This window comes from Argiope bruennichi, chromosome 2 (assembly GCF_947563725.1).
Source record: "Argiope bruennichi chromosome 2, qqArgBrue1.1, whole genome shotgun sequence".
Taxonomy (NCBI): domain Eukaryota; kingdom Metazoa; phylum Arthropoda; class Arachnida; order Araneae; family Araneidae; genus Argiope; species Argiope bruennichi.
The window spans coordinates 54,500,776-54,527,646 of record NC_079152.1 but is presented as its reverse complement, the minus strand read 5'-3'; the positions used below and the strand labels follow the sequence as shown (position 1 = coordinate 54,527,646).

Below are 26,871 nucleotides of genomic sequence, written 5' to 3'. Positions count from 1 at the left end.
TCCCAATAGATAGTGTAAAGGATCATAAAATAATTTTTCTTGAATTTATTTTTTAGAAAAAAATAATATTTCATATTTGTTTCATTTCCTACAGACACGTGATGAAAATCATATTTTTGCAGATTTCATTTCCAAAAAGATTTAATTTATTTTTAAATGGAGCCTTAATCAATGTGATGGCAACACTTTGAAAAAAGATAATTTTTTCCCATGAATGCGAAACGTGCTCGTGCAGCTTAAATTTTATTTTTATTTTGTACGAAAAAGAATGTTGAAAAATATAGTTAAAATGTTTATTTAAAAATTAATTAAAAATAGAAATTTAATTTTAAGGTTAAAACATTGGTATCATTTAAAAGATAAATTTTTGATCTTTAACTTGATGTAAAAATCTTTTTTGTGCGGTAATATTTTTGAAAGTTATAGCAGAAACACTCTAAAATTTCACTTATTTTTTAAATAAATAGAACTCTAATTAAAAATTCGAAAAAATAACCCCGAGGTGCACATTCCCGGCCTCCAAGATATACACGTGCCAAATTTCGTAGCTGTAGGTCGAACGGTCTGGCCTGTAGAGCGCCAACACACACACACATTGAGCTTTATTATAAGTATATATATATGTGTGTGTGTGTGTGTGTGTGTGTGTGTGTGTGTGTGTGTGTGTGTATGTGTGTGTGTGTGTGTGTGTGTGTGTGTGTGTGTGTAAAGATAGTAAATTCGTGAATATTTGAAATTTTGTTAGAAAATCAATAAACATTTAATAAAACTCTAGAATAATTATTAACTATTGCTATCATTTAAAAAAGAATCTATTATTTAATTTAGAGTTATAAAGGATAAACAGTAACTCTAAAACCAAATAAGTAGTGTTTCGGAAAAGTATCTTTAAATAAAAAAAAATTAGTACATCTGTAAATAAAAGTTTCTTTAAATTAAAAAAGAAAATAAAGATATATATTTATAGTTTTCTTTCTTTTTTTTTTGCATTTAATAAAAAGCAGTATCTATATTTAGAAATCTTCAATGGACACAACATTCATCACACGCAATATATATGAAGGTCAATTCTGATTGTATCTATAAGCCAAAGTTTGCACTGAACATAAGTCTTGATCTAAATTCGATCCACCACATAACAAGGCTCACCATTTTCTACAAAAAAGCTTGTTGGAATGAGAACAATAATATAATTACTCTGAAGATATTTAATGTTCAGTTCATTTGCAAAAAATGTGAAAAGATTTATATTTAACTAGCCGCCTTTGGCGACCAGCCGGTTCGCCAATCTTAATGTTCTTTAAAATTTTAATAATTAAATATTTTATGCAATTCCTACTTTAATAGCTTCTTCATCAAAATATTTTAAAACTTCAAATTTTGATAGTCATATAATTCTTTCATAATATTATAAACGCCTTCAGTCATAACGTAATATGTATCTCTCTCATTTTCTGTTAGTTCCCGTAGAATTTATGCTTTAAATTAAAGTGTAAATGATTAATCTGCAATTAATATAATAATATTTTTTACTGAAACAAAGCATTTTTTTAATAATATGATTACTCATAATAGAGTCACTGAGCGTTTAAACTTTATGGGCACTAAAGAATATCTTTCTTAATTTATGTAATATCTCAAGAATTTGTCAACAAAATATTCTCAGATTCATTATGACCAGAACGATTCATTAACAATGTTTAATTTTAAATGCATCAAACACTAAGAAAATAAAACGAATCGTTTAAAATAATCGGTTGAAAACAGGTTTAAAAAAAACTAAAAAAAAACGATGTACTTAAAACTATAAGCGTATACAAAAAAATATATAACTAACATAAATACAATTTAATTACAAAAACATGCAACTAACCTAAAAATAATTTAAATCATCCGTTGATAATGGTTGTCATGTCAACAATCAGAACACAATGCGCATGCGTGAATTTTCAACGCCAGTTACGGTAATGCAAATGCGTGAGTTTTTCTACGCCAGTTGGGGTAACGCTATGCAGATTAGAAATTTTTAATTTCCTTTATTCTGTTTTATTTTAATTCAAAGGCACTTAAGAATGAATCTGAAAGATCGATTCATTAACAATGTTTAATTTTAAATGCATCAAACCTTAAGAAAATAAACAGAATCGTTTCAAATAATCAGCCGAAAAGTCTTAAGCCTAGCCTCATGACTGTTGGGGAAAAAAACTGAAGCCGTACCCGTTTGGCGGTGGAGAAAATGAAAAGATTTTTTTGGCTGGAAAATTAGTTTTTAATTAATAATTAAAATTCTAATTAAAAATTCAAAAAAAGGGCTATAATATCTTTTAAGTTAGATCAAACTGCACACGGTGTGCAAATTTGATTAAAATCGGCTAAGTAGTTTAGGAGTCCATCGCGGACAAACAACGTGACACGTAATTTATATACATTAAGATTTTTAATAATAATAACTCGTTTAAAGCTTTAATTTCGTTTGTTCATTTTTAAAAATACTTTTTTAAAGACCAAGTATTTAATGCCCACCCAAAGATTTCTCAATTTCCTGGAGTAAAACCGTATTGAAACGAAGGCGAATATCAATGCTCTGAAAATATTCAATATTCAACTCATTTCCAGAAAAAAAGGGTTAAAACTGATATTTTATTTGTAATATAAAGAACACAAAAAGGTTTTAATTGTATTAGATTATTTTTATAGATATATTCGAATTTCCATTATTTAATAATAGTGTTTCTCATTAGGCAGTTTAATAGAAATTTATTAATAAATAGCAAATAGTAACAAACATTCCTACACTTTGTAACTTCAAAAAATCGGATTTTTTTTTTAATATTTCTCCAAATTGCAAAAAATATATATCATATGTATATCCTATGTGTGAATGCGCACTAAAAGTTTAACTATTAAATTTATCCACACTACATTAACTTTTTTGGAAAAGAAAATATACATTTAGGTTTCAACAGTATCAATATTGTCACGCTGTTTCTAAACTAAAAAAAAAAACTTTCATAAAGAAATACAAATTAAGCTTTAGGCAACAAAAATACGACTTTTCATAACCTGTTGTTTTTTGCCAGAAAACGCACGAAAATGTATTCCGTGCAAAACATTGAAATAAACTATCGGTGTTTTTTGCTACAATCGAATAAGTGCAAATCGTAAAATCTGTCATCTTAGCGTCTGTTTTAGTTGTGAGAACTTCCCATCTGTGACAAGACAACTCTTTTTTCCCGTTCCTTACTTTTTCTTCAATCGCCGTTGGCATTTCCTTATCGCTTCAATTTACAGGTATATTAGATATCGAATTATTTCTTCTTCTATTAAACATTAGATGATGATCTTGACATATACATAGTTTTAATAGAAATATTTTTAAGATTTGTCGAATATTAATGTTTTTATAAAGCGTTTTGATCGGACTAAGTAAGTATTTTATAATAACTGATTTAAATGATAATAAATTATGCATATAAATAGCTTCAATATGTATTTAAATTATTTTATTATATTATTTTTTTTATTTTATTCTTGACATTTTTTATTCTATTCTATTTTAAGCAACAGATGTATTTTTAAAAGAGTTATTAAGAATATTTAAACTATTTTTTTTAGTTTTGACTTTTTTTCTATGTTCCACTGTAAATATACAATTTTAAAAGCGTAAAATGGTTTGAAACTTTTAGTTATTAATTCATGCATTCATTTATTAGTCTATATTGGCCTTAGATGTTCATTGCACAACAAATTTTTACAGGTAACAATTAAAAATTATCCTAATTCTTAAGTATTTGTAAATAAATAATTATCGTTCTTTTATAAAAACAGACATCGGAATGTTAATAAGGGAAAAAGCATACCTATTTAAAAGTTTCTTTCATAAATTTGAGAGGAACGGAAAAGGATTTAATTTAGAATTGTTTTTATTTATTTAAGGAATATTTCTTGCTATAGATGAAATTAATATCATGTGTATAAAAGAATCATTGCATATTTTCTTGTAAAAACACTGAATGGTAAAAAAAATAATAATATAGTTTCTTATTGCTTTAAATTTTATGATTTTTTTAAGTTATTTTGTATGTAATGTAAAAAAACATAAAAATTCGTACATTTATTCAATAATACCAAATCATGATAATGTTTCAGGCTTGATTGATTTGTCCCGTATTTGTCTGGTTTCATTACAGCAGCCGTTGCAGTCTTTGAGAATTATTTTTACGGTATGTAATTTATGGAAAGAACATTAATATAAACATTTCATCTTTTTAGAAAGTGACATGCAATATTTTGAAATATGCAAAAGCAGCAGTAAGTAATAAATTGAAAAATGAAACAACAAAAAACCAATAAAAAATTATTGAATGCATTGTATCCATTTTACCTGTTTCTAAGCTGTAATAGAGCAACTTTCGTACACATCTCCCAATTTTGAAGCATATGTATTTGATGAGAATGACGAAACAGCCACTTTTCTAACTTCCACAATACATCACCTAGAAGACAGCTTATCCAGATAAATTTAATATGCAGGGTCGCGCATAATTTGCATTTTTTGTAACTTTATTTCGAATCCTCGAATTTTCTGTTCTACAAGCTCCACTTTATCCCTTGAAGAACTGCTTTAATGCTTTTGGTCCTCCATCAATCATTAAAACAACAAAAGGCTACCGAAATCTATTCTAATGCAATCATTGCATTTCATTTATTCTGGTATCATATAACAACCATTGGAAATGATGCTAATTTTTTAATTAATTCATTTCCAAATTATTTTTTTACTATATCTTAATTTTTTTTTTCATTTCTTCTTTCATAGATTGAATTCTTCAAGTATGGCCGTCACTATAATGCCGTACGTTCTGCCCCTTCTGTTGGGCAGGACATTCAATCTGGACACTATGCAAATTGGCGTCGATATATTTCCGAAAAGCGTCACTACCAATCCAGTAGTAAGTTATTTTTACACAGAAGAAATATTTTAACATTAAAAATTATTTCTCCAATTGATTTTACAAGCATACATATTTTACTATTTCATTGGTGGAAGATAAAGGGAGGGGGGCATTTTTAAAATAATCAATTTAAAATGACTGACTCCTCGTTTCTTATTTCTTCAGTTGCATAAGTTGTTTTATATTTTCGTATTAAGACCAAAGGGAGTTAGGGAGTTATTTCTTCATATTAACCAGAGGGAGTTATTTCTTCAAAACTTTCTTGTATGCACTTTAATAAATATACTTGTGTAGTATTAACCTCATGACATTTGCGAACTATATTTACAAAATAATAGAATAGTGCGAACTTTTGATATGGTTTGTTATGGTTTGATTTATGATTTATTGACGCAAAAACCATTCCTTGATCATAATGTACCTGACTTAAGGTAAAATCTCTATTTAAATATGCATCTGTTAAAATGCAATTATGTCAATAGTTAGAAACAGTGAAAATATGACAAAATAAAGAGAATATGATGAGAAAATAAGATAGGCTCAATGAGTTTCGAAAAAAAATGCTAAAAATACAAAAATGTAACTTAATTTAAAAAGTAAAATTCAATGGACTTTAAAAAGGGGAAAAAAACCTAAATTTGATACAAAACTGCAGTTGTAATCACAAAATCACGTATCAAATTATATATATTTAAGCCATTGCGTATTTGAGTTACCCCTTCTACAGGGTTGTAGTCAACCCCCTTTAAAGATTTGGCTCCAATCATTACATATCTGCTCTTTAAATGTTAAATATCTGTACCAAATTTTATCCATCTTGCTCACTTTGTTCTGTAATTATCGTATTAATTTATATTCGGACAGCCGGATAGATATACTTCCTCTGAATGGATCTCGTTAAAATTTGATAGAAATATACAAATGTGGAGTAGAGATCATGTATCTATTTTTATCAGACCAGTTCAAAGCATTTTTAGTTACCGTTTTCAAGGACAAACACACATAATTACAAAAAGGAGTTTTTCGGACTCAGTAAAATTTGAAATGAAGAAATTCATGAAAATTTTAAATTTGAATTTTTTGACAATTACAGTATTTTCTCTTTGTATACTAGGAACACATGTAAGAAAGTTAAAATTCAAACAAACAAAACTAAGTATCTCAAAAGTATTGTACTCAAAATATATTTACTAATAATACTTCTCTTGATTTTCTCGACATCTTTCAAATATTTTCCGCATTTGAAATATTTTTGTCAGTTTATTTTTGAATAAAAAAGCAAAATCAAGAGAATCGAAAATCAATTTTAAAAAATAATTTAATTTATCGAGTGATTCTTTTTCCACTCTCTATAAGTATAGAATAATATTTCGTTCTGTTTAAAAACGAAAAATTCTCAGTTTTTGAATTTTAAAAAAACACAAGAATGGTACGAAAGTCTACATTTTTATGTTAAACATCTATAAATGAAAAAATTTCTACTTAATCCACAGAAAATGTGATATATCATTTTTATTTAAAATTTCGGCTTAGAAGAACTGCAGTTAATATTCCAAAAAAACAGGATGCAAAATCTTTCACGTAAAAGCCGATAACATAAAAGTTCTAAAATTTTGCAGATATCAAGAAAGGGTAAGTAAACAATTAGGATTAAAACTGAATAAGAAAAATGTTATACTGATCAAAGTAAAAGAAGAAAATTTCAAATTTTGTGAAATTAAAAATGGTTATTTTTATTATTTATTTTTCATACTTAATATTATTTATTTTTCATGCTTATATGGTGCACGTATAATGAGTTAAGACAACTGAGTTGAAACTGGAATCCTACATAGAAAAAAAACTTGACATGACACCATAGCATAAAGAATCTTATTATTAAAGATTAAGTATCATTGCGTGGATATGCTTGCCATTTGATTATGACGTAACTTAATTCCTTTGTTAACTTCAACAAAAGGTAGCCTGAGTGCATAATACATTCCACATTATTAAGTAGTTATTTTTTTTACACTATTTCCTTTATCTGCAATTTACTCTGGAGATTTCTTTAAATATCTTTAGCACTGTTTTAAGTGAACATGTTAACATTAAATCCACAATAACAGAAATGTGATAATTGCGATTAGTTAAGAACAAAAATAGTTCTTTAAAAGAGAAATTAGGTTATATCAGAATTCAAGTAAGGTTTTATTAGTATAAAAAGGGTTTTGTGACGCTATAAAATAGTTAAACCATTTCACCTCAAAAGATTTAATTTTTTCAAACGTAATGATTTATATCATTCAAAACCAGATAATCAAAGATCAATAATTATCTGTGTTATCATTTACAATTACTTCAATTGCACTTTTGTCTTTTTCAGTAAATTTTGAAGAATTCAAAAAATTGATATTAGCATGAATTACTCGTTACTTGAATTACTTTATGCATCTTATTTTGAAAAAGGAAAATTAAAGCAAAGAAATTAAATTCAAAATCAAAATGTAATCCTTTTCTTGCTATCATTAATACAGGGTGTTTATAAAGTCCCGGACCCATTTTGATGTTTAATAACTCATAAAATAATAAAGATATAAACACACTTATGACATTTATTGATGGAATAACTCATATATTTTCCTTTTCAGGTTTGAATATTTTTACTTTTGTAAATATCGTCTGCGCGTGTGGTTAATTTCAGATAATTTCATTTTCCAGTCTAAATATCTGTACTTTTCTAAATATTGTCTGCTTATTAATTGCATTTTTCTCTCTTTTGTTTTTGGCAACTATTGCAATGTTATGTTTACTTTTGATGTGTTTGTTCTATGTAGTACTTTTGTATGTGATGTTTTATTCGAGCGGATATTAAGGAGAATGCATACACCACAAGAGAAAGCACAGATTTTATGGTGGTTCATAGAAATGAAATCGATAGTGCAAGCACAGAGAAATTTCAGAAGAATTTACCAAAAAGATCCTCCATCCAAAAACAGCACCTTGCGGTGGAAAAAGAATTTTCTAGAAATTGAAAGTATCGCAGATAAGAAACGTTCCAGACGTCCTTGCATAAGCGATTTTGATGTTGAGCGTGTCAGAGAGACATTTTTACACAATCCTAGAATATCTGTGAGATCAGCGGCAACAGAATTGGATATGCCAATTTCGACGGTGTACAAGGTTATTAAGAAAAAATTAAGACTGCATGCATACAAAGTTCAAATTGTTCAAGTTTTGGAACCGAACGATAGGCCTAGGAGGATGGCCTTTGCAACAGATATGCTAAGGAGGATAGAAGATGCTGCTGATTTTCTGAAGAGCATAATGTTCTCCGATAAAGCATCCTTTCATGTTTCTGGCATTGTTAATCGCCATAAAGTGCGCAAAAGGCTCTGTGGATGCCGACATGCTTGTCGCTACCTGGCGTGAAATTGACTATCGACTTGATATTCTCCGTGCGACGAAGGGGGCACACGTGGAAGTTCATTGACAAGGGTCATGAAACTTTTTGAGTCTATTTAACCATTTATGTTATTAATTTAAATCTATCTTTATTATTTTATGAGTTATTAAACATCAAAATGGGTCCGGGACTTTATAAACACCCTGTATATATATATATATATATATATAAAGGTGATAAATTAAAGGTGATTTAAAGGTAATATTTATCTATATCCACATCATCGCATCTTTTTCTTTTCTTTTGTTAGATCATTCAAAGTCCAGTGACAGAGACATCTTACAAGATAGTGGACAACGCTGTGGAATCGAGAGATCTTCTTGATGTGGATGGTTCGTTCTCTTTAAATGTCAAAGGAGGGATATTTAAAGCCGGCGCCTCGGGAGCTTACTTGGCAGACAAGTACAATCGTGAGAATACTGTGGAAGTAGCTGTGAAAGCTACTTACCTGACGGTTGGTATTTTAAGAATAATTCTTTTGCGAGTAAATTTTACAGAATTGTGAATCCTTCTTACTTTTTTCCCTATTACTTTTAAATCTCTCTAAAATCATTAATTTCTTAACCTCTTTTAATCTATGCATTTAATTTTCAATTAATTCCTTGATTTTGATTGTTTTAGCTTGCAGTATTTATAAGGATTGAATTCCTTCCAAACTTAAGCTGATTTAAATGTTCTTTAAAGGATTTTAAGCAAATTATTTTTTCTAACAATGTTTTTTTATTTCTCCTATTTATATATAATAATAGTAGAAATTTTGTAGGCGCCAAGAATAAGCTTCCTTATAATTAAATTTGAAATATTTGCTAAAAATTTATTCTCATGAGACGAACACAGTTTGATATCAATTATGATTTTTTTTAAATTTTGGATTGATTACTTTAAACTACTCCTAATAATAAGCGTTTGTTCTACAAATCTGAAATCTACTTTACAAATTATACAAAACGCGACTTACAAAGAAATGATTAATTTCCAAATAATGTAAACATTTTTTTAACAAAATTATTTCTTTAAGATTTTAAAAGAAATAATTTTGTTTCGTCATGAGTACATTAGAGTTGACTCTTATCCTACATCCAGCTATGAGTATACTGTATATACATATTCTATTCTACGTATTTCTGCTTTATAAATGTCGTACAATGAAAACTCTTGTTTAATCTGTCAATGTAACAGCTTCCCTAGGTCATTTATTTCATATTCCTACAATTTTATGTTTAATGATCGCACAAGAGTTTCAGCATTTAAGAATTACGTTTTTAAACTTAAGTATTTGGAGTCTGAGGTGGTTGTTTAAGTTATTGAAAAGAAATGGACTGGAATCGAAGCGTGTTGCTTATTATTCGTGAAAAAAAATTAATCATATCATGTTAATATCAAAAGTTTCAAAGGAATATGGTTACTCGATTGTAGATTCGAGTTCGAAATTAAATTCCATTTGTGCATTATTTTTCTGGTATGTGTTATTTCTGCCGGAGAAGGCAATCCAGTTTTTTAAAACTTCTTTTTATTTAATATTGTCTGTTTTCAGGAAATGAAACTCTTCATGCTTTTGCTCATTTGCTAGTCTATATTTGATTGCATCAAAATAGGATTGAAATGAAAGAAGAAGGAGATGTTTGCTTCTTCCTAAACAGAAACTTTTGAAAACAGAAAACTTTGTAGAAAAACTTTTTTTCATTAATTAATTTTCTGGAACGTTTTATATATATTATAAAAATCTTTTTCTTTCTATGGCAACAGTTCTCTTGGTGTATGCAATACACTTTGAGCATGCATTTTGAAAAATAAAAAACATTTGCATCTTCGATAGTAATTTTGCCTTGTGCATCAAGACTCGTTTCGAATCCTATTTTCTCTTGAGTAACTTTTCTTCTTTAACATTTGTAATGGCTTTTTAAGTTTTACATTTATTAAAGTTTTATTTTGTTAGTAAAAATTAATTGCTTACTTAAACACTTACATTTACTTATGGATGTAGTATCTATAAATTTATATAAATCCCCACATATAAATATACATTTACGTTTGTATATATAAGGAGAATTCTTAAAAATTAATACTTAATTATTCTTGTGGTTACTGCGCGTAACCGCTTAAAGATATAAAATTGTCGAAAAGTGATAGGCAGTATTTTCTGAAATGAACAATACCCTCCTTTAACCTTAAAAAAAAGGCATCAATTAAGTCAATCAAAATCAGCGTAGAACATTTCCAAGTTGTAAGAAGTATACTTTTAACAATTGTTTTTCATATTTCATAAAACTGTTTTACTATCTCATATTTGAATCGCTGTGACTTCGATCTGTAAATAAGGGAAAGTATTTTATCCAAACATCTGTTAACATTCCTGGGGATATTGTAACATTATTTCTCAATATAAAAAAAATGTTTGGACAAATCAGTTTTAATAATAACAAATTTTCAAAAAGTCAATTTTAATTCCCGAAATCCATCATGTATCACTCGTAAGGAAAAAAATGGTCCTTTATAGAATTAAATGAAGGCATGTCTTTTAACCACTAAAACCTCAATGCAATTTATCTTTCGCCTCTCTCGGAAGAAAGACGACCATAAAGAAAGAGACAAACTTGTTCTTTCAGGTGACAGAGCAGTTACCTGCTGATGCAAAGCCTCACGACTTCTGGAAATCCTTGGGAGACGCTGTGGGCACGCATTTTGTCCGGAGCATCACGTACGGTGGAGAATTAATCGTGGCCTTACGTCTGGAATGCAACAGCACTCGAGACAAGCAAAGGATCAAGGCTGCTGTCGATGTCGGGGGAAGACTTGAAATCTTCGATCTTGGCGTTGAAGGTATTCATTCATTAATCGTAGTTGTCATTTGCCTCTCATGAAAATTATTGAAAAAAATTAATCGCATTTTTGAAAAGTCGGATTACTTATGAATTTTTAAAAGATGAATAAAATTTAACATAAAGAAGAGCAGCTTATCTTAATAATTATCATTTTGATAGATAAGCTTTTTTTTATGCTTTTTAGTTATTAAATTTTGTTACACATATGAAATAACAACAAATTTTTTGGTATGAATAAGCTTTCGACTTTATCTTTCACATATTTTATCTGAATGGTTTCCCACTGGGGGGGACTTCAGAAATGAGGATGAGAAGCTTCCGGTATAGTGGCTGGTTCTCGCTACTCTGGTGGATACAGAAATGGTGGTGGTCGGCTACCTCCTACCGATTACGGGACGTGCTTCTCACAGGAAAAGTTGTAGCGTGGCCGGTGATGGCCCTTAAGACTCAATCATAGTTCCTACCAGTTTGCTGTCCGATCAATCAGTTTATCCGTGTGTTTTAATGCGGGTCTGATTGGCTATTTATGGTTATCTAAACGGTCTAAATTGCAATTTTTTATTCGCAAGTTAGACCAGAAGGAAGTTCTTCCTTCGACATTTTGGTACAATTACACAATAAAACATATTTTCTTTTTGTTTGGTTTACTAAAAGAGAAAATACAATCTTTGTCCAATAATGCCCAAAATTTGACGTATATCTATAACTTTGGCGTCATCACATTTCAAAATGCTTTATACAGTTAATTACGTTCTTAAGTTGTGGTTGTTCCTTTTCACGATGATGGGCATACAAAGAAACATAGTTTATTTTATTTTCATTTCGAAAAATTTGAAATCTTAGAAATTCAATAAAATCCTGTGTTTTTTTAATTATATTATTTTATTTTTGCATCATGAGAAATAGAAAAACAAGATGAAAAAAATGACCTTCTGTAGATTGAATTCCGTAGAAAGTTATGAGAATGGATTCGCTGAGGCTTTGATGAACTGTAGCATGAAAGAAAATCAGATAATAAAACCTAATCTTATCTCCACAAATTGCATTAAAAATGTTTCTTTATTAGTGCTAATTTCCAATTATGTTAAAATTTTATTTCATTAAAAAGTTCAGAGCTAGACGGCCCTGTTACGGCTCTGTTCTGCTTGTATTTGTAACCTTATTTACAAATACAAGCAGACCTTAGAGAAATAACCTTATTAGTTTATTAAAATTTTTAATTTACACAGAAACGATAATGACAAAAATTTTAGTTATCCTGAATGTCCTGCCCCAAATATTTGATTATACATTAACAAAAAAAGAAACTGATAATATTCCTTGCTTTCTTTCTTTTTCTTAGTGAAATTTTGTTTCTGTTTTGTTATAAACAACTGCCTGATAACTTATTTATGAATTTTCAGTCAGTGGCGAATATATGAAAGATGTTGCCAAGACAGTGGAGAGTACTCAAATCAAAGTTTTTAGTTCTGTACCACTAGGCAAAGCTCCGAATGACATGGAAACTTTGAAAGAAACCATAAAGAATTTCCCTGATGATTTAAAAACTTTCAACGGGGGAAGGGGCATTCCAATCAAGATGGAACTGTGGCCACTAAGTTATCTTGATCCATCTAGAAAAGATAAGCTAAGAAACAGGTACAAATGCATATTTACTGTTTACTTCTTCATTTGTAATCTTTTTAATCTGAAATAAAGAAAACAAGCTTCTTTTATTAAGATGATAGTTAGATTTCTGCTTCTGTTTCTTCCTTTTTGTTTAGCCTTGTAAATTTCTACTTACCTTCAAATTATAATCTTTTGTTTATTGTTATATAACCAAATTATGTCCTCCTTTTTTCTAAGTAAAAATAACTATCAGATTATCATTTAGCATGTTCTGAAAATTTCTACTTAGCAAAACTTAATATGCATAATAAAGTAGTCTCATACAATTCAAGAAGTCTTATGGTATGATAGTATAATGAGAATATTTTCATAAAATTTATCAGTGCAAAATGCTTTAGGTTTACAGAAAATTCTCAAGCATAATCAAAATCAGATATTTTAATATGCATTCAACCTTGCTATAATATAATTAATTCATTCCATATTGTATTAAAACATGGAGGGAATTTGACATTAATCTCAGAATATTAAATTACAAGTTGCCTGCAATTATATTTTCATTTTGTTTTAATAATATCAACGGTTTTACATCTTATTAAACGAAAACATTGTTTAAATTTTTTGTGACTGTAGAACTTACGGTAAGAAAAAAACTAATTAAAAATAATTTTTCACATATAAATTTACTTTGACGAATTCCAAATGTAATACAAAGGACATTCAACTTTAAATGAATTAGAAATATATATTTAGTATGAATAATCAGTTTGAAGAACTGGTCCAAGCAATTCGAAATACAGTACACTCCCGAGTATCCGGCTTAATGTGGCGGAAGGGCAGGTCGGATAACTAAAAAACCAGTTAAGCCAGAGTTCTATGAACTATTTTCCCATCAATACCACAAGACAAAGTTTTTATTCCAAAATCCACCGTTATAATACGTATTTTCTCACTTTAGCCTTCTCACTTAAGCCAGTACTGTGCCTTCCAATTATCTCATGCCACATAGAATGTGAATATGTGGCATGAGATAATTGGAATCTCATGCCACATATTCACTTGGGCCCGTTGAATCATAGGAGCCGTTGCCGGTAAAGTGTTGAATTAAAATTAAAGGCTATGTACTGATAATTTATACATGTTTATATACTTCATTGCACGTTTCAAGATTTTATAAGATAAAAAGTAAGTTAAAGGATATAAAATGTTCACATTTTAAAATAAATTCTGTAATGCCTAACTTAAATGCTGAAAACATAAACAAAACATTAACATTAATCGCAGGTCTGATTCTTAAGAAAACTGACTCAAATTTATTTTATTTTTCACTGATAAATCATACGCAGATATGAGAATTTAACCGTAAGATACGATTCAAAACTTACAGTTTTTAGTTTTTGAAAAATCAGGCCGGATAGTAGCGAACAAAATACTTCAGGGTGTAATGTACATATCAAATGTGTGTTTTAATCTATACTCTCTTTGTTAGTCTTAAAAATGGAAAGACTTCTACTTATTAAATCACCTCTATATAAAATAACTTAAAACACTTTGATTAAGAAAAGCAAAAAAAAAATATATATATTTTATAATTTTCCTATAAAAGCAGCCCCTTGATTTGTTTTTTTCTTCTCACCGATGATTCATATTTGAAATAATCATTTTGAAGTTTAATGATAACAACGCAGGAGTTCTCGCTCTCTCGAAATTCTAGTATATTTACTATTTTTCCCATTATCTTAAAGGAAAGAAAATGTTATCATTAATTTTCGTTTCCAGGTTTCTTGAAGCTAATTTGGATTCATTTGAACAGAAGTTCGACGATCTTTTAAACACTAAGAGTGCCATAGCTGATTGGATGAAAGTAACCAGACCCCTCACTCCAGAGCAAGAAAAGCAGGTGATCGAAATTCATTTAATTCTATTATTCATCAAATCAACCAGATTTCTTCATAACGAAATTAAAAGGAACATATTTATATTTTACACAAATATTTTTTATTTATATGTAGTGATATCTCTAAATCTAAATTAAATCTTAATTAATTTCCTAATTTTTATCTTAATTTAGCCCATATTAATTTCATTCTAAAATTTTCTCTTATTACCTAATCCAATTCCGCCTTTTTTATGTAATAAATGCAACAGAAGCTCTGTAAAAATGTTTAAATCATCGATTCTCACGCTCCGAGTGAAGGGATAAAAATTTATCGATCTAAACAAATTCTTTTAAGAGATCCCTATAATTCCCTTACCTAAATCGACACATGTAAAAAAATCCCTATCAGAATCTCATAGAATAAAATCAAAGGGATAAATATTTCTTTCAATTTTTTTTCTCTCTTGTGTTGTGATGTAGATTGGCTTACCTCGTCGCTTCTTGCTTGTGCTTAAATTATACCTCCCGGGATGGAAAAAGCGAAGTTTAAAAATTAAAAGTGTTATCTCTTTCTTCGGCCATGAACCTGCTTAAAAATATATGTGTTTTGTATTAAATATATTTCTCTATGCAAATTAACTGAAATCCATTACCTGAATACTTTGATTTAAAGGATAATTTTGGGTAAAAATCGATGTCCATGTTCGCAAAGATAACAACAAAAAACATCAGTTTTAAGATATTGGTCATTTTAAATCTAATGCTGAACAAAAAAAAATTCCAGTTTACTTCACTCTAAATTGAAACTTGTATATAAGCAGAATTTATTATCGCTAAAATCTTGATGTTGTGAATAAAAGAAACCATCGTCCTTTGTTAAAACTCTGTCTCGACTCCAAAAGGTATGCTTTATTTTCCTTAACATATTGATCGCATAGAATTTTATATAAATTGGTTGAAAAATGAATATTGATTTGCAAGTTTATATTGTGAGAATGTATTAAACCAAGTTTTACATTTTATCATTTTAGTATATTTTCAATAATGTTTAACGTACTTTTTTTGTGTACAATTACTAATACGTGTCAAGGTATGAATGAAATAATTTTACTACAAATGAGAATATGTGTTGTTTCTTTCTTTAATATTCCCGAGCCCAAACGCAGCAATATGCAAAAAGACCACTTCGATCACTTGTGAACCAGAAAGATGATAGACAGTACTGAACGATAGATACCTCAAAAATCAGTCTACTTAGTCGATCACCTATATCGACTAAGTATATCGCCACGGTGATATTAAAATAACTAGATGTCGATCATCAATGATTCCCATGACGAATGATATGTTAATTGTAGACGTTTTTAATTGTGAAGTAAATTAATGTATAGTTTTTTATTTATTATATTATTATATATTAATATCCTGTGAATCTAGCCTTCAAATAAGCTATTTAAACATTAACCGCAATCTAGATGTGTTTTACCTATATCTGACAAAAGCAATTTTTTTTAAGACTGTAAAATATTTTTAGTTATGTTATATTGATTATAAAGAGATTAAATCATTTAAGTAGATGATTTGATGAATCAAGAAAAAGTCATTATAAGCGCAAATTAATATCGATTATTTGAGCCATTTCTCCAAAAATTCAATTTTCAAACTTTATAATTTTCAGAAAAGAAAAGCTAAAGTATTGATTTTTCTTAAGATAATATTTTTTCTAAGATAAACCTCGTCACTTATTCTATAAATACAATTAATAGTAGAATTTACAAATGCATATAAAAAACGCGACATTGATAAATTCAAATTTGAAATGTAAATCATATTTTCAAATCGAAAGGCTCAGAAATTGTTTTTTTTTTCTTTTAATTTCTTTGAAACAAGAAGATAAATGAACACATTTACGAAAGGTGAAAGAAGAAATAAATAAACGTTTTAAAATACATTAGTCTCTCAATTATATCACACCAGAGAACTTATGTATTAACAAAAGAGCGAACCAGTGGAAATTCCTTTTTGAAAATAAAAAAACACTTTCATAGCAGAAACTAAGTTTATTACACAAATTAAATGAAAATATTTAGAAATTCTCATAATATATAAAAAATATTACAAAATATAAATCTTAATTTAAGCGGCCACTTAATACATTGTGACAAGATCATTGAAATCTGAATGCATAGAATGACTTGTTTTCTCTGTGAGGCTTTACAATCACTCTTTTGAAAACATAAGACTATTGGAAGAGTCAGATTATAGAGTAACCACTTAACAGGTATTTTTACAAAAATAATGATAAAAAAAACCAAATTCTGCATTTTTCTTTAATTTATTATAACATAATAAGTAATGTATTGTGTTGCATATTGATGATGGTTTACTCTCAGATAGCAATTCTGAGCACACGTAAAAGTGAAATAAAAATACATTGAGAAGTTACTTCTCTACTGTATATTATCCCCCACTCCCCCAGTAATTAAGGATGAGAAGCTTCCGGCATGGTGGTTAGTTCTCGTCACCCTGGTGGGTACAGAAAAAGGTGTCGGTCTGAATCGTCCCTTCGATGACAAGACGTACTTCCCAAGGAAAGGGTTGTACCGTGGTCGGTAACGGCCCTTAGGACTCAACACAGCTCCCTCTAGTGCGCTGTTGCGGCGGTTCAATCATTCAGATTTTTTCCGTGTGCCTTTGGGGAGAGGGGGGGGGTCAGAGTAGGCAGTTTAAGTTTCTCTGCTGAATATTTGGAATCAATTATTTGCGATTAATTTTGAAACAGTTTTGATATCCTCTCTTGTTCAGAATTTTTTCTTTAGCTAATTATAAAAAGATGCAATTAAGTTATTCTTTAGTATCTTGAATGTAACTTAATTATGTGAATGTAACTTAACTATGTTAAATATGTGAATTTACAGCATAATTTTCAGTAAAATCTTTCATTATACGTTAGGTGTAAAATTTCGAGTAAAATACATGTTTAATTTTTCTTTTCTTCTTTAGGTTGGCGATCTCTATGCAGAAGTTCAAAAGGTAATTCGGCCTTTCTACGATGTTATAGGAAAGTTAGATATGACAGGAAGCAGTGATCAACTGAAACCAGCAAACGACGCCTATGGTTTATCGATTCCTGGAGTTTACTATAAAAAATATCTTAAGCTCAGACAAACAATAGTAAGTGTACCTTTTTTAATCTTTTCTTTACTAATAGTATCGATGCTGTACAAATCTACCTAAGAATTAATATGAGGCATAAAAATTACACCATCAAATACTGGAGTACTATTTGAAATAGCACTTATCAGATTCCCTCTTTACAGTGGATAGCTCACAACTACTTAGATTGAACCATATTGTATCTTTTAAAGATAAGGAAATAATTCAAAAGTGAAATTGGAGTTTACTTATTCAAATATAATGCTACGGTTTAAATTATTGTTTTCAATCTTGCTTGTCTAAGATAAGTCGCACTTTAAAATATATCTTAGACATTAAATATTGAAATGAAGTTGTAAAAGCCCGCAATACTCAAGATCTATTCAAAGTTTGTAAGAAAACAGCAAAAATAATGAGTGAACGTAACTGATAAATATAATATATACTGAGTGAATATGAGTGAACGTAACTGATAAATATAATAACCGTAAAAATAATGAGCAAACGTAATGAGTGAAAATTCTCCACTAACTACAACTCTGTTAAATTCTTTTTTACTAAAGTTTGGGAAAAAATAATATTTAAATAATATCGGAATTTTTTTTATTCTAAAGTTAAAAATTATAGTTTTATTTAAGCAGTTTTAAATTTTATAAAATATTTACTTCTTAGATAAATGGTTGTTTCAGACTTCTGTAATATCTTCGAAATAATATATTGACTCCTTATCGATTTATAAAATATTGACTCTTTAGATTAATGGCTCTTTCCAACTTTTATGGTATCTTCGAATGCATTTACATTTATAAATAAAATTATAGAAAACATTAAATAAATTCATACCTGTGACTAAAATTTCATGGCAAATGCATATTAGTACAAACTCTCTTTTTTTACCTATTATTCAATTTAAAAACTAATAATTAAAAGTATAAACTTTGTTTTAATTTGCTTTTAGACACTACATTTAAAGTATTTTATGAATCAAATTCTATAGGTATTTATTCTTCCGCTTATAATTTCCAGAATATAAAAAGTGATAATATACATCCCAGTGCTCTGTTCATTAATCATGAATTCTCGTTTGTCTGAACATTTTTTGAATATCCTTATGCGAAATAATATAGCTATAACAGAAACTGTTTGAAAATTTTAGAATAAAATTTCTGAAAATTAATAAAACGTTCACTTAATTTAAATAAATGTTTGTGATTTAAATTCCAATTAAATTTTAAATGTAAGTCCAGCAAAAGTATTTAAATTTGAAATGAACGAAAAAAACAATTAACGTAATTAGTTTAACAAAAACTATTTTTATTAATAAGCTATAAAGTAAAATTCATTCTGATAATTATCTCCTACTTGCTATTTTTTAATTTATAATCCTTTAATGTAAATATTTCGGAATTTTTTAATCATTTCTTAAAAAATCAATTGCCAAGCTGTGTCATTGGAGATAATCAAAATTTAATTGCATTAATTAATTAAATAAAAATTATATTCAGAAAACATTGAAATAAAGTATTGTCATTGAGAAAACTTTAATTTAAAGACATATTCAAAAGTAATACATCAATAAGAAATTAAAATAGACTATTTCAAATCTTACAAATTTAATACAATCAAGTTTTTAAAAAAGTTTTCATAAATCTTACTCTTAAATTGTTTAACCGATGTAGCTTTTATGATACAAATAATTAATACTAATGATAAACTAACTTTGGTGATACTAATTTTTGATACTAATAATTTTTTTAAATATTTTTCAGGCAAAAGACCAAGGAGGTGAGAAAACTGTTTGTCAACTATTATTCTTAAGTTTATTAATAGTCTTTTTGTAAAACACATATTTTCTAAAATTTATTTTAATATCAAATAATTCTTTGACAGTTATGAAATTATAGTCTTTGTAACACGTCATAAAACATTATATTGAGGATCCGAAAGTTGAGATTTCAAAAAATTATGTGATATCTCTCAATCTTCTCTCCTTCCAGGTAACTCAGGTAGTACCTGATTATTTTGAATAGCTGCATCTTGAATATTAATAGAGATAATTTCCAGAAAAAACACAATCAATATATTGTGATCCCATTTTATTTTACTCGTTTCATTTATCTATTTCGAAAAGGTTCAGACAAATTGCAGGAGCAGGTTAGCTACGCTGTTGAAATTTTTAAATGTATAATATCATATATAAGACCAGGATGGAATATCTTTCTAATGTGTCAAACTTAGTATCATTCTCGATGGAAAATAACGAGTTGTTTGTATAATGAAATGGCTTTCAATTTACTTTAAAATTCATTTTAATGCAAATGAACATAAGAATATATACTCAAAAGTGTCTAGATAAAGTTTGTGGCCTAAAGAAATCCTTTAATGGCCTTATGTATAAAATTGATAATATTTTAGGTTGAAGAAACCGTTTAACTTTCGTTTGGAATAATTTTTTTTTCAAAATTTATTTGAGTGGATTATAATGTTTTATAAAAATTAAATTCTATTGATCATTTAAAATTATAAGTCGGCTAGCGAAGCTGCTCTGACCGAGGAAGATTTGGACAACCAACTACGTGTTAGAACAATGTTTAATAAATAAAAGAAAGAGATAAATCAATTTTATTGATATCCATCTCTAACATAAAAATTTATATATTTCGTCAATTAATGGTTTTATAAAAATGTTAAAGCGTATAGAATATTACTTTCCTTCAGTCAATCATTTATTTTAGAGTATAATAATAAATTAATATATTTGTTCTTTTTTTTTTTTTTTTTTTTTTTTACGAAACGATTTGCGTCATCTAAAAATAAAGTTTTGTATCTCAAGCAATTACGTCCGGTAATGTTTATAATATATCTGAAGAATGAAAACATGTATATTTTTTGATAAACTCAGGTGTATTAAAAGTAATTTTTGCTATAATTTTTATCCCAAAATAATTTAAAAGCTTCAAGTCTCATTTGAGTTATAAAATATAATATTTCTTAAAACTGAGCCTATATATTTGATAAAATTAGTTTATTTCCATTTTACTGGAAAATTCTTTTTACTGTAATTTAATAAATCAGTTGTTTATTATTAATATTACATTTTTCATAATTATGGTTTTAGAATGAAAATATTAATTAAAAATTATTTATTTTAAACAAACTATGAATTATTATTTTTCGTCAACAATATGCTGTGATTTTTACTATTTTACGATACATTTTATTTGAATTAATAAAGCTATTTTAAAAATAATTCAAAATATATATAGTTTTATTAATTATAATGTATAAAAAAATCATAAATAATACTATAGTTTTAATGTAGTAGTAATACATATAGTAGTTTCCGAAAGCATTATCAATTGATGATTTTCTCAAACTTTCAGTGAATATGTCATGACTTTGATTTTCGTCTGGTATTCCATCCATTGACTAGTGTTAAGAAAGAATTCAAACAAGAATAGTAAAATATACAAAAAATCTGCATGAAAAATTATTTAATTTTTTTCCTATTGCTTAAATTTAATATCTTTTAATCTTGCCATACATAAATTGTTTACAAACATAAAAAGAGCCCCATTTAAACAATTAAAAAGCCGTAGGATGCTAATACTTGTCTAAGCTAAGAATTTTAAATTTGCAATCTAATAAGAATGTTTTATTACGAATACAGTAGTATAAATATGCATGAAATATTATTTAATTTTTTTTCTTTTTACTTAAATTTAATATCTTTTAATCTTGCCATACATATATTATTTACAAACATAAAAAGAACCCCATTTATACAATAAAATAGACGTAGGAAAATATACGTAGGATATACCAATACTTGACTAAGCTAAGAATTTTAAATTTGCAATCTAATAAGAATGTTTTATTACGAATGCAGTAGTATAAATATGTAACAAAAGTAATAAAATATTTGGGAAATTATTTACCTCTTACGGAAGAAATAAGTCTCCTGTTAGTCTCAGATAAATTTCATTTTCATAATTTGTCAATTTCGAATTAAGTTCTGACCTGAGAATTGAAAAATTTCCTTAAAGAAGAAATGTTTACAGCAAGGAAGATAAAACAAGAATTGAAAAAAGCAAAATTCACATTTTTTTCAACCTGTGCTTTTTGAAATAAACGTTCATCTCTATAATAATTGAACATTCTGTTTTTTAGAGTTATTCTCTTTCAAACTTGTTGTTAGACTTTGAGTTTTATGTGTTTGGCTCAAAATATTTCATTGTCCTCCGCCAGTCGTAATTTGGGGTCTTTTCTCATACAGCCTGGGCGATGAGTCGAGGAAATGGCGCCACTTACATCCATTGGGGTAAAAACAACTGCTCCAGCGGTGCGGAGACGATGTCCAAAGGTAGTGCTCTGGGACCGTCTGGCGATGGAGGTGGTGCCAACTTCCTTTGCCTTACAGATAAACCAGAATTTGGCGACCCTCCTGCAAACCAGAAAGACGCAGCAGCACTACAAAGTAATGCATGCTTGAAAGGATTAATACATTCTTTTTTTCGGCAACACATTTTTACACAACATAGTTAAAATTAGAAATTCAATGCTTGTACATTCTATACTAGGCTTAACATTTCCTTCAAAGAAAAATAAGAAATCAATTAGTATCGGTTCATTCTATTACCTTCGTATTGCTTTGTATACTGCTAAAATGTAAATATTTCATTGTTTTCAGAGTGAAAGTGATTGCAAATATATTATGTAATGATTGTTAGCAGCATAATAATTGGCTTTTAGACGAGACATTTACATCGTTATGTCGTTAACATCATGATAACAAGCTTCTCGAAGAGAATAAAATCGTTATGTTCGAACTACGATATAGAATAAATTCAAGAAGTATAAAAAAAAATTAATATTTTGCACATATAGTTAAAGAATAAAAAGTATTCTATGGTTTCTGAATACTTAATATCAAAGAGACTGAAAATATGAAGTATTAGAAATTGATGAGATTCGTTTTATATTGTCTTTTATCTCTAGTCCCGATTCTTTATTTACTCAGAACATTAATTTTTAAATCGCGAAAACTGACAATACGTCCTTCTTTCAAATTCTCTATATTAGATATAAATATAATTCAGAATCTCTACATTTAAGAACTATTTAAATTTTTCCATTTAAATATATTTAAGTAATTAAACTAAATACTGATTCATTTCAATTCCGTTGATTTTATAAAATTTGACATTTCGAAATATTTTTTTTAAATTCCATTTTGGATGGAAAAAGTTTCAATACTATAAAAAATAATAAAAAGACAAATTTTTCTTAAATAGACTATGATTGTCGTCGATTTTATCAAACATTTATAAAATGAATGCTTGAGAAAACAAAGAGGAAATAATATACCTAAGAGAATAAATATGGTAAAATATTATTTTTTATTTTTTTACCAAAATCAACGATTGGTTGTAACTTTTGATTCAATACATTAGTAGATGATACCGATGGCAGTTTATATTTAATGAATCCTAATGGATCTTAAAATACATCGATTTGACATAAATCATATTCATATTAAAGAATTAAAACTTCATACGGAAGGCAATTATGGAAAACAATAACTAAAAGTGTATATTTACTGTATTGCAAATAAAACTGTACTGTGTACTGCCACTCAGCCCCATTTTTATTATATAAAAAAATATCTCTTAATTTCATATATAATTTTATTTCATAGTTGCCATTTAATTTTTATAAATTAATTATGAATCTTTCCTTAATTCATGTTTACAGAGTTTCCATTCATTTCATTTTCACCGTTAGCATGTAGAATGTATTAAAAGACTAAAACAAGGAATGCTGTACTTATTATTCTAACGATTATTTTTAATAACATTTTGTTCTTAGATCATATATTTATGACCTTTTTGTTAGATTGAGCGAATAGCGTTTATTTAACTTATCATATTATTTCCACAGCAACAACTTACCAATTTCCTAACGGTAAACACCTCAAGCTGTCATGTTCTAACTGTCGACTGGCATCAAGAGGTACAGTTCAAACATTTGTTGGAAGAGCACAATGTCCTGAAGACTGGGACTTCGTGTATGAAGGCATTTTAATGAGCGGATCGCGAAATAGTATCTCCACCAATTTTGTCTGCCTGGACAAGAACCCTCAAGAAGGAGACGAGGTCGAATCGCGAAACCCTCTTGTCCCTGACTGGGCAGTCATACCAAATAAAGATGATGATGAGGAAGTTGAGGAAGAAAAACAACTCTTGTTTACATGTGTTGTATGTGCCAAATGAAGTATTTAAATGAATGTTCTCATTTGGCTTGATATTAACTGTAAAAATATGCGAAATTCTGAAAATAGCGTTTATGGTAATTAAGATACTATAAGTTATTAATACTTCATATTATGTTCCTGAATATTTTTTGTACTTATTTATATTGTATCGCTTCATGTCCATTACTGTATAAATAAATTAGTTAAGACAACTGATGCTGAGTGACTCTAATATTATATCATCTATTTATTCTTCATGATAGATAATTATTTATTAACCATTGCAAATAAACTTCCATTCTTGTAGCCATTTTCATAATTTAGTAAATAAATATTTGAAATATTGTCATTTACCTAAAAAGATTGAAAAAGAAATATATCTCCTTCGCTTGAAAGTTAAGCGGTTAATCTAAAATATAATATTTATTTCTGGTTAATACTGTATTTTAAAATACACAACAACACACAGATATATTGTTGTTGTTATTTAGAGTACTTTACAAGACTGCTGATGAATTGTCAGCGATTTAAGCCGAGTGTACAGTAGCTTCTGAGGGCAAGGTCTCTGAGTACCCGATGACAGAAGTCTGCCTTCTAGCTCATATGAAGATGACACGCATAATCGCTTGCAGAACCTCTTTTTTCAGGGGGGGGGGGTCTTTCACACACCTCACAGATAGAACACAGGCTAGAGAACAAACATGCCCAAACCAGGACTCATCCCCAGGACGCCCAGATCGCGGGGAAGAAGTGCTACCCCTAGGCCAGGAAGCCGGCAGACACATGTATAACAAACCCAACAAGCTGATTAAATTAATCCCGACACTGAAATGTTGAAACTGGAGCAGAAGGTAGAATCAAACCTAAAGGAAGGCACATCATATTCAACTTTTCACAGCTATATTATTTTTCTCTGGTGTCCAATTTTTATATATGTACTAATAAAATCCCCCTCCTCACCCCTCACACACACATGCTTACTATTTACGCTTCTTAAAAAATCCTTTGAACCCCACCAATAAGATCCATCGATGTCTTTAAGCTAAACACATGACTGCAAAATAAAAAGTAAAAAAAATATTATAAATAGCATAATCTCTGTCAAAATCGTTTTTCATTAAAGACTTCCACAGTGTCAGAAAGAATTTTCAAAGAAATATTAGTAAAAGTCATCTTTTCTCCTTAATTTCTCTAAACTAAAATTGAGCTGAACTCTTCTATAAGCAGAGAAAATGTGCCAACATAAGGATTGTTTTGGGAAGAACACCAAGGTCCGCTTATATCATAATTACACAGTTACCATATACATTCAAATCATCTAAAAATGTTTTCATTTTCTCGGTAATTTGATATACCTTTTTAGGAAAAAAATGTACAGTTCAATATATTATATATATATATATATATATATATATATATATATATATATATATATATATATATTTGTTAAAATATATTGAACTGCACATTTTTAGTTACAGAGAAGACCTTTATATTTAAGTGGGGTCATTGATTTGCACTTATCTTTGAATTACCTTCTAATACCAAGCAATGTATTAAATATAACAAGATATTCAAATTAATGTCTTAAAGTTGGAATCTGTCAATACGGAAATATCGAACATATGAACTGAGTGATTTAATTTTCGCCATAGCGGTATTGGTAGCCTCAAATATTAATTGGTACCATTGCTGGACTTATCATGCCTTTTTCTGACGTTACCTTACCCCCCACCCTCCTAAAAAGTGCTGAGGGTATTGTCACGTTTATCTCAATGTCTGCAACTGTCATCCAATGTGTGTAGATTTTACAGAACGCTCATTTCTCTTTCTGCCATCGATGATAAGCATGCCGTTCTTGAGAAGTGCTGTTAATACATCTTACCTCTATACGTTTCTTAATTGTATCATTAGTTTTTTATTAGTATATATTTTTCATTTCCAAGTATTCTTTTTTTTCTGCATGCTGGAGCATAACAAAGACTTTGGTGCTCGACAGGCCAGACCATTTGGCATATCAACTTTGGCGTATATTTACCCTGGAGGGAAGAAATAAGCATATTAAAAAAAAATTTGCATTTTTAATTATAATTTTAATTAATTAAAAATAAGCTGAATTTTTAGTGCTTTTTCGTGATAACTTTCAAAAATTACACAAAAATAAATTTTACACAAATACAAATTTTAAAATGATTACACAAATTTTGAACCGTTGAAACATTTTAAAATAGCTTCTTTCAATGATACCAATTAAATAATATATCTATCTATATCTATCAAATTTGGCATATATTTACCCTGGAGGGAAGGAATGCGCATCTTGAATTTTTTTTTTTTTCTTTTTTTTGAAATTTGATATAAAAAAGTTTTTGCTCAAATGACACGGAACTTTTTATTTCCTCTCAAATTATTGCTTAAACAATTTTCCAGAAAAAAATCCAAAATGTTGGATCATTTTATTTATGAGTATCTCAACCATTTTTTCCTTGCGTATATATATATATATATATATATATATATATATATATATATATATATATATATATATATATATATTTATTAATGTGTATAAGGTTCTTGTAACGTTATTTTGTGCATTAGTAAATGTAACATGTAGAATTATTTTTGTCATTTTTAAATGAGTACTTTTTAACTGTTTTTCATTTTTCTATATTGGCTACCATCTTTCAGATATGAACCAATTTCTCCTTTTATATACTATTTCATTCCAAAAATAATTCTTAGAAGTCATT

The 26,871-nt window shown here is 28.2% G+C and overlaps 1 protein-coding gene across 3 annotated transcripts; it reads left to right on the top strand.

Annotated features, from left to right (window-relative positions):
* Positions 1–3,204: 3,204 nt before the first annotated feature.
* On the top strand, positions 3,205–24,320 carry LOC129961555 (uncharacterized). 3 transcript variants are annotated; one of them, XM_056075041.1, is made up of 11 exons: positions 3,351–3,426; positions 4,150–4,223; positions 4,820–4,952; positions 8,651–8,854; positions 11,007–11,220; positions 12,626–12,860; positions 14,610–14,730; positions 17,713–17,883; positions 19,635–19,650; positions 22,142–22,342; positions 23,806–24,320. In XM_056075041.1, the coding sequence occupies exons 3-11, from the start codon at positions 4,836–4,838 to the stop codon at positions 24,135–24,137; spliced, it is 1,611 nt and encodes a 536-aa protein (XP_055931016.1). In that variant the 5' UTR covers positions 3,351–3,426; positions 4,150–4,223; positions 4,820–4,835; the 3' UTR covers positions 24,138–24,320. The 3 variants fall into 3 exon arrangements, with proteins under 3 accessions (XP_055931018.1, XP_055931017.1, XP_055931016.1); XM_056075043.1 differs by lacking the exons at positions 3,351–3,426; positions 4,150–4,223 and adding an exon at positions 3,205–3,291; XM_056075042.1 differs by lacking the exon at positions 4,150–4,223 and having other exon boundaries at positions 3,294–3,426.
* The last annotated feature ends 2,551 nt before the right edge of the window (positions 24,321–26,871 follow it).

Excerpts from the sequence above, each read along its gene's own strand:
- LOC129961555 (XM_056075043.1), top strand. The coding sequence starts at position 4,836 with ATGGCCGTCACTATAATGCCGTACGTTCTGCCCCTTCTGTTGGGCAGG. Across the intron at positions 4,953-8,650 it reads GCGTCACTACCAATCCAGTA|ATCATTCAAAGTCCAGTGAC; the intron begins GTAAGTTATTTT and ends TTCTTTTGTTAG. Across the intron at positions 11,221-12,625 it reads CTTCGATCTTGGCGTTGAAG|TCAGTGGCGAATATATGAAA; the intron begins GTATTCATTCAT and ends ATGAATTTTCAG.